At 46.8% G+C, this 7,901-nt stretch overlaps 2 protein-coding genes across 2 annotated transcripts; one reads left to right on the top strand and one right to left on the bottom strand.

Annotated features, from left to right (window-relative positions):
- Window positions 1-481: 481 nt before the first annotated feature.
- LOC119193059 (CD109 antigen-like) lies at window positions 482-2,518 on the top strand. The gene is made up of 3 exons (XM_037446754.1): window positions 482-583; window positions 1,697-1,868; window positions 2,368-2,518. The coding sequence occupies exons 1-3, from the start codon at window positions 488-490 to the stop codon at window positions 2,502-2,504; spliced, it is 405 nt and encodes a 134-aa protein (XP_037302651.1). The 5' UTR covers window positions 482-487; the 3' UTR covers window positions 2,505-2,518.
- Window positions 2,519-5,256: 2,738 nt separating this feature from the next.
- Window positions 5,257-7,645, bottom strand: LOC119193060. Its single transcript, XM_037446755.1, has 4 exons — window positions 7,116-7,645; window positions 6,124-7,077; window positions 5,731-6,023; window positions 5,257-5,561 (listed from the first exon to the last, which is right to left on the bottom strand). Exons 1-4 carry the CDS (start codon window positions 7,643-7,645, stop codon window positions 5,257-5,259), a joined length of 2,082 nt encoding a protein of 693 aa, XP_037302652.1.
- Between the last annotated feature and the right edge of the window lie 256 nt (window positions 7,646-7,901).

Here is a 7,901-nt window from a genome sequence, read left to right as displayed (position 1 = left end):
TCATAGATCATCAGTTCTAAAACATATGTTTGTTTAGAATCTTTGTATTATGTCTACTACTATTTCGGAACGTTAAATCGCCTTAAAAATATTGCCCGTAGATACCCCTATATCTATACTAATACTTATATAAAGTTAAACAATTAATCTCAGGAACTAAAACCGATTTTGTTTTTATTTTACACTTATAGGAAACTACAACAGTCCTGAATGCTTATACGCTGTTTTTTATCCTGGCAAAGGTTTTCACGCGAGTGGAGCTGCAGGAATAAGCTATTATAATTCTCTTTGATAGAATACCTTCACGAATAGCTTTAACTGTTACAGAAGTATAACCATTAATCAATTCAAGCAATTTCCCCTAACAATAGCTAATTCGTAAAACAACCATCTCTGATTCGCAGGACATATTCATAGTGGCCTCGCGCATGGTCCGCCCGGGCCAGATATACAAGATCTCGGCAACATCTTGAAGTCACGACTGCAGATGACCATCCGAGCATCTATCTCATGTAATGGAGTGGAGATTGCTGACGCCACACAGCCTGTTAAGGAGGGGGTGCCAGAGATACTTAATATGAGGGTAAGTGTATTACACGAGGTTTAGATTAACAAGAAAACTTCCAGAAGCTGGCCAGCAATTTTCAATGTCTCTGAGTTGAGTTCTCTCTGAGTTGTCTGAGTTGGGGTGTGTTGTCCTTTTTGTTACTTCTCTTCTTCTTTAGAAAAAATATGGCTTCACCGGTGATTTTGCCAGTTATATCTCTTATTCCATTCAATAGTCAGTAATACAAGTGGTTACCTCGACCGATAAGACCGCCAATTGTACCCTCGCTCTGTCATTATTGTTTTTATTCTTAAGCGGTGTTTTTGTATTTGGTGAATAATAAAGCTATTAAATAAATAAATAAACAAAAACCGCAAGCTGACTTCTGCTAATTTTGAAACTTGCAGGAATTGGGCAAGTTGTATGTGTACAGAACTATTTAAATATTACAATATAAAATGATTACTTATATGCCAATCTATATGTATAGTTATTGCTTAGTATTCTATTAATGTGTACATAATAATAAGATTAATTAATATACCACCGTGGCTGACTAGAATAAATTGTGGCACATTGCCAGAAGCTAATCCATTTAACTTCACAATTCACAACGCACATGTCATTTTTGACAACTTCCGTAGTACAACCAACCGTCGATGTATCGCGGATTCGATTTTCCTCACTGGGTACTCGCATGACATTAAATCTAAAGTTATTTTGGGTTAATATTAAAATCTTTTAGATTATATTGATGCTTGTAAAAGAAATGTATCCACAATTAATATTTATACATTAGTATAATTTACAAAAAGTAGAAATGACAGCCTTTATCTCACTATAATTTGGTATTGGCCACAACAAAATATTATAATTGTTGCATGTTGCATTTTTTTGGTTTCGTATTGATGCTTGTAAAAAGAAATGTTTCCACAATGAATATTTACACATTAGTATAATTTACATTAGAATGTTTAAATGACAGCATTTATCTCACTATAATTTGAGATTGGCCACAACAAAATATTTTAATTTTGTTGATTTTACTAAAACTTTTTGGTTCAGTATTAACATAATACCTACCTGAGCCCTGAACCATCCTTTATGACTAATATTAAACAAAACAATTCAATACAAATGATTTATCAGGTCCCGCCAACCACAGTGCCAGGAGACTACAAGCTGCGAGTGGAAGGGTTGTATTTAGACACGCCGTTCGGGGGCCGCGCGTTCGTCAACGAGACGCAGCTCACGTTCTCGAAGCGGTTCATGACTATTTTCATACAGACAGACAAGCCTGTATACATGCAAGGGCAGACGGGTGAGTGAATATGTATTACGATTGGGTTAGTTTGTGGTCATATTTAGATGTTTGCTAGAAGGTAACGTCGAAACAAAGATATGCTTATGCTTAGCTATCGGGCTAACTTTTGGCCCAATTTTTTTCCAAGCAAGGTCTATCAAAAGCTCGGAGCCGCTAGCAGCAGCTAGTCTAATTTAATTCTTGTTGGTTTGGTTGCTACCACACGTACACACACACACACACACATCACGCATTTATCCCCAAAGGGGTATACAGAGCCGCATCCAGTGCACCTACTTTTCGCCAAGTGTGTTCCGCTCATGATGTGATAGGGGCGACCTATCGTCATATCGGGCACAAACTCCAAACTCGGGCTGATACTAAGCAGAAAACCCAAATACTTTTATTACCCTTGAAGAATGTTAGTATGAAAGATCTTGTAGAACTTTCGAGACTTGAAAAATAACCTCAGATGTTCCAGTATTTTTCAAGTCTTCATTGGTTGTTATTGTTATAGTTCGTTTCCGCGTGATCCCGATCAACACGGAGCTGAAGGCGTTCGGACGAGCGATCGACGTGTTCATACTCGACCCCAACCGACGCATCATGAAGAGGTGGCTCTCTAGACAGGTAACACCCATACATTATAGTTAATGTCACATATGGGATTATGTCACATATCGAAAAGACAAAGTATTAAATCGAAATTTATGTACATTCTTTATCTATATGTATAAAAATGAATCCCTATTTCCCTTGGTCACGCCATCACGCGTGAACGGCTGACCGATTTCACAAATTATTTTTCTTGTTGTGATTGTTATTGTCAGGAGAAGGTTCTTATGGAAGAAAAATTCAAAAATTGTGCAGATAATTAGAAAAGTTAAGAAAACTTAACGAAAATATTAATTTTATATAACTGTCCATTGTTTGAAATAACTGTCGCCGCCAGAATGCGCGCTGCAAATTCATAGTTAAGACGGGACAACGTCTGTCGGGTCAATTAGTAATATAATAAAACTGTAAATGTACTAACTGAAAGGCTAGGTAATTATAACAAATTGTGTAAGGTAGTAACACCATTTATACCCAAAGACAATATTACTAGAGGCGGGCAGTGGGCACACTACTAATCCTGTCATACCAAATGTAATGGAATGCCACTATCACTAGTCTAAGAAAACTAGTTACAGTGGCAACATATCTCTTTCAGTCAGATATGCACTTATGTTTATAGTTTGTTTTAGCGAATATATTCGTTATTTATGATTTTCAGCCAATGTTAACAGAGGTAAATACGAGTATGTGGTTTTATTAATTAACGCAATGTCAAAATTACCCTGTATGTATTTTTTAAATCCACAAACAAGTGTCATTTAATTGCACACAGACAAAGAATAAACCTGATACATGCGGTACATGTTCCATTGTGTCAACTGATACGCCTTCCATCATTTTCAGTTAATAATGGAACATTATTAATGAATATTAGTTCACCAGACTTCTTCCCTTACAAATACGAAATGTGCGATGGCGAAAATTCGTAATAAAATTAATTGATACCCTCCGCCTCCGCAAAAATCACGCAGCATTCGCGGAACAGTTGGGATATAGTACATGTGGGGCGTAGGATCGGCACAGGACGCCTTTCCGTCCCCACAATGAGTGCTGGATTGCGTGAGGGGAAGTGGCAATGCCAATTAATAAGGCCCGGGAGGTTTTTATAACGTATATTCACTATTCACACACGTTAAATAATACAATGATCCGGCGGACACACAGTAGCGGCGTATGTTTCGCAGTGCGGCGTGAGCGGTGCAGCATGCACGTCGCTCTCTCCTTTCTTGCACTGTTTTTCCTGGCTGGAACACTTCAGGGCTTCTTGTTTTCTTCCTTTTCTTGACTCGAACTGAACTTGCTGGAACTCGAACTGAACTTGCTGAACTCGAACTGAACTTGCTGAACTCGAACTGAACTTGCTGGAACTCGAACTGCCGAATGCCAAAATTGCATTCGCTTATATATAACCCGGCTATCCCGTAGGGAGAGCCGCCAAAATAGAGCCTTTTGCAGCCTCATTTTCACTTCCTAGCTATCACTATTTTATAAATAAAAGTTGGACCTCTGAGTCCCCTATGTGAAATTTACACGGTTTTATAGATAAATCAATTACCTATAACTATACATAAAAATAATACGCCTATGTGCGATACGAAAAAGTTACAATAACAAAACACAAGAAATTTGTCTACAGACGACGCACAAAGGCCTTAAAAACGCTATTTACTTTGATATGAACTTATATACAATACCCATGTTTACGGCATGGGGTAGGCAAAAGCAAAAACTATATCTACGTAAAGTTTCTACACTGTCACTTCAATATCTCGGTCGTGAGATCGCTTTATAACGCACTACTAAAAACAGTCACACACACGTGCGCGGGCGCATTGTCCGTCCCTCTCTTGGTGTGTCGTTTCGCTCGACACACCTACTGCGCATGCGTGAATGCGCTGTCTCGCTCTTTTCGTGTGTGCGTCCTGCACATTCTCCCGCCGTGTATCGCCCAGCGTCCAGGGGGCGATACATTATGTAGACGTGCAGGACGTGCTCGCCGCCGATTGCGGCGCCGCCTCTTCGTTGCCGCTGCCTCGTCGCTCGGGTGCCGCAGGGTGCAGGAGGACGATTTTCTTCACGGGGCGTCGTAGCACGCCTCCCCGCGTGGCTACGTCCACTGTGCGCGTCACGCCGTCAGGTCCCGGATGCGTAGCACAGATGCGGCCACGCACCCAAGTGTTTCGTGGGAGCGTCCCGTCCACGATGCGCACGACGTCGCCGATGTGTAGCTCTGGTCCCTTGCTGCGGGGCTCCCGCCGGTTGCGGAGCTCGGGAAGGTACTCTCGTAACCAGCGGGTCCAGAAAGCGTCGGCCAGCTGCTGCGACGCTCGAAGGTCGGCATGTGTGCCGTAGCCGTGTTCGGCTGGAAAATTAGGTGCGGCGAGTGGGCCCTGACAGCCCAACAGAAAGTGGTTAGGCGTCAGGGCCTCCGGATCTTCGGGGTTCACCGACACATGAGTCAGTGGGCGGCTGTTGACTGTGAACTCCACCTCGGCGAGTAGCGTCGACAGCGTCTCTTCATGTGGCCTCTGCTCGTGAAGCACTGTCGTTAGCGCGGTCTTGACCGACCGCACGAGCCGTTCCCAGGCGCCACCCATGAATGGTGCGCCCGGAGGGATGAAACGCCATCTAATCGCCCTCCGCGACGCCTCTTGTTCGGCGCCAGCGAGGAGGGTGTTGCGCAGCCTTTTCTGCGCCGTGGAAGTTTGTCCCGTTGTCGGACCAGATCTCGGCGGGGCTCCGCGGCGCGCTGTCATGCGCCGCAGAGCCATGATCGCTCCTTGTGTACTCAGGGGTGCACCACTTCGAGATGCACCGCCCGCACTGTTAGGCATGTGAAGAGAGCGACATACCATTTTTGACTACTCCGGCCCACGGTGACTGTGAGCGGGCCGAAATAGTCCAAACCGGTGTATGTAAACGGCCGGTGATGATGCGCCAGTCGGCAGGGAGGCAAGTCTCCCGTTATCGGTTGCGGTGGAGTGGCCGCCCTCTGGCGGCACTTGACGCAGCTCCTGACCACCGCCTTGACCGTCGGGCGCAGTCGAATGACCCATTTGTACTGCCGACAGTAATTGACGACGCTCTCCACGCCTGCGATGAGTGGAGTTGTGTGTGGACATGTTCCACCCACAGTTTCGTTGCCCGATGTTCGCCATCGACGATCGGAGGGTTCTTTGTTGCGGCGCTTACTCCCGCGGCGGCTGAAATTCTGCTGTCGAGGCAAATGAGTTCGTTAATAAATGTTATACTCAAAGCGTACAACCTGCTTTCTTTTGACACGGGTTTTCCTTTTCGAGTGAGCGTAGTTCTTCCTCGAAGGCGGCCTCCTGACTCGCCTTTATGATTATGCGCTCGGCCTCTTCTTGCAACTCGGCTGGGAGCGTCACGAATCGCTCCTCCGGTGCTTGTACGACTCGTTTCGCCGCATTTTTCGCGGCTTCGTTGCGCCTCCAATCCGGATTCTCGCTTGCGGCCGCCTTGGTCCTCTTGTAATGGACCGTGTTGACGCGTCGTTTGAAGTGTTGTACTGCTTGTAGTACGCGGGCGGCAGCTCTAACGTAGCGATTCCAATTTGAGAACCGATTCACGTCGGGCAGGACTTCCTTGTACTGTTTCTCCCGACGCTCTGTAATAGTGTTCACTCTTTCCTCACCCGTGTCGGTGCTCAGCTGTGTTTCCTCCGCAGGCCATAGTTTTCGGCGGGTCGTGGAGGAACTCTGGTCCGTTGAACCACCTGTGTTCCCGCGTGAAGTTGTCGGGAACGTCGCGCGTAGCGTCGTCGGCAACGTTGTAGCGTGTAGGCACCCATCTCCATTGATTCGCCTGTGTGTGTTCTTCTATCGCGGCGATTCGATGCGCTACGTAGGGCTTGTACGACCTGGCTCCCGTTCTGATCCAGCACAGTGTTGTCTTGCTGTCGGTCCAGTAGGTCGTGGATTCTGGCTGCCTGGAGTGCTCCTGTGTCACACTCGCAGCCATCCGTGCGCCGAGTACAGCTGCCTGTAGTTCAAGCCGTGGTATGGAGGTTAATTTGAGTGGAGCTACCTTTGCCTTGGCCGCCAGTAACGTGACTGTGACTCGTCCGTCGTCGTCCTCGGCGCGCCAGTAGAGCGCGGTCGCGTAGGCTGACTCGCTGGCGTCGGTGAACACGTGGAGTTGGAGTTTTCTCGCTCGGGAGTAGCCGGGATAGCAGCGCGGCACTGTTACGCCGCTGAGTTGCTTCAAATGGGTGAGCCAGTTCACCCAGTCGGCGGACAGTTCGTCGTCGATCGGGTCGTCCCAATCGGTGCCGCGTCGCCACACCTCCTGTAATAGCTGTTTAGCCCGCACAGTTATCGGCGACACCAACCCTAGAGGATCAAACAACGACATTACTATTTTCAATGCTTCTCTCTTCGTGGGTGCTTCTCGCCTCAGTAGGTTCGACGGTATGCGGGCCAAGTCTAGGTTGAACGCCAACCTGTCTTCTTGCGGCCTCCAAATAAGGCCTAGGACTCGTTCAGTCCTTTCTATTTCCACCGCTTCGGTTGCATTGGGCGATTCGCCGAGCGCCTTCAACACCGCGGGCGAGTTACTCGTCCACTTCCTTAATTCAAAGTGAGCTTCTCTGTGTATGTTACGCACCTGAGTAGCGATTGTTATCGCCCTGTGTTCATCTTCTCATAGCCGTCGAGGTGGTCGTCCATGTAGTGTTTCTTCTTGATCGCCTCGACAGCCTCAGGATGCGTGTGTCGGTGTCTCTCCGCGTTGCGATTCATGACGTATATCGCCGTCGCAGGAGAGCACGATGCGCCAAAGATTAATACCTTCATTCGGTACACCTCTGGCGGCCGGCTATCTCGGCGGTTTCCTCGCCAGAGGTAGCGCAGTGCGTCGCGATCTTCCTCGCGTAGTCCCACCTGCATGAACATCTCCGTGATGTCCGCTGTTACAGCGACGGGATGTTCCCGGAATCTTAATAACACTGCGGGAAGAGGCTGTAACAAATCCGGCCCTGTTAATAGATTCTCATTCAAAGTCGTACCTTTTGTTTTGGCTGCTGCGTCGTGTACAACTCGCAATTTGTCGGGCTTTAGAGCGTTTACGACTGCGAAATGCGGCAAGTACCACGTCCTTGTAGTGTGGGACGCACGTGGCGCTATTTCCGCGTAGCCCTTCTTGACTAGGGCCTCCATGTGCTCTTCATACCTTTCTTTAAGGTCGGGATTCTTGTCCAACTTGTTTTCTATGTTGTGCAGCCTTTTCAGCGTGTTTTCATAGTTATTCGGCAATTCCACGCTGTCCGATTTCCACAACAGGGCCGTCTGATATCTTCCCTCCGGCGATCTCTCCGTATGTTCGTTCAGTATCTTGAGCGCCTTCTCGCCGGGGTCGTTCTTGGGCCTGCGGGGTTCTATAAACAGGTTGTCGGATGTTATAAAATCTCGCAAA

The sequence above is a fragment of the Manduca sexta genome, unplaced genomic scaffold, assembly GCF_014839805.1.
Source record: "Manduca sexta isolate Smith_Timp_Sample1 unplaced genomic scaffold, JHU_Msex_v1.0 HiC_scaffold_3581, whole genome shotgun sequence".
Classification (NCBI taxonomy): domain Eukaryota; kingdom Metazoa; phylum Arthropoda; class Insecta; order Lepidoptera; family Sphingidae; genus Manduca; species Manduca sexta.
The sequence above is the reverse complement of the archived record's forward strand: the minus strand, read 5'-3'. Positions and strand labels throughout refer to the sequence as shown.

Bases quoted from the DNA above. Each gene is read 5' to 3' on its own strand.
- LOC119193060 (XM_037446755.1), bottom strand. From the start codon at position 7,645: ATGGAGGCCCTAGTCAAGAAGGGCTACGCGGAAATAGCGCCACGTGCG. The intron at 7,078-7,115 runs GCGATAACAATC...TAACATACACAG, and splicing joins TATGAGAAGATGAACACAGG to AGAAGCTCACTTTGAATTAA. The intron at 5,562-5,730 runs GTACGCTTTGAG...CACTCATCGCAG, and splicing joins GTGTCAAAAGAAAGCAGGTT to GCGTGGAGAGCGTCGTCAAT.
- LOC119193059 (XM_037446754.1), top strand. From the start codon at position 488: ATGACCATCCGAGCATCTATCTCATGTAATGGAGTGGAGATTGCTGAC. The intron at 584-1,696 runs GTAAGTGTATTA...ATGATTTATCAG, and splicing joins CAGAGATACTTAATATGAGG to GTCCCGCCAACCACAGTGCC. The intron at 1,869-2,367 runs GTGAGTGAATAT...TTATTGTTATAG, and splicing joins ATACATGCAAGGGCAGACGG to TTCGTTTCCGCGTGATCCCG.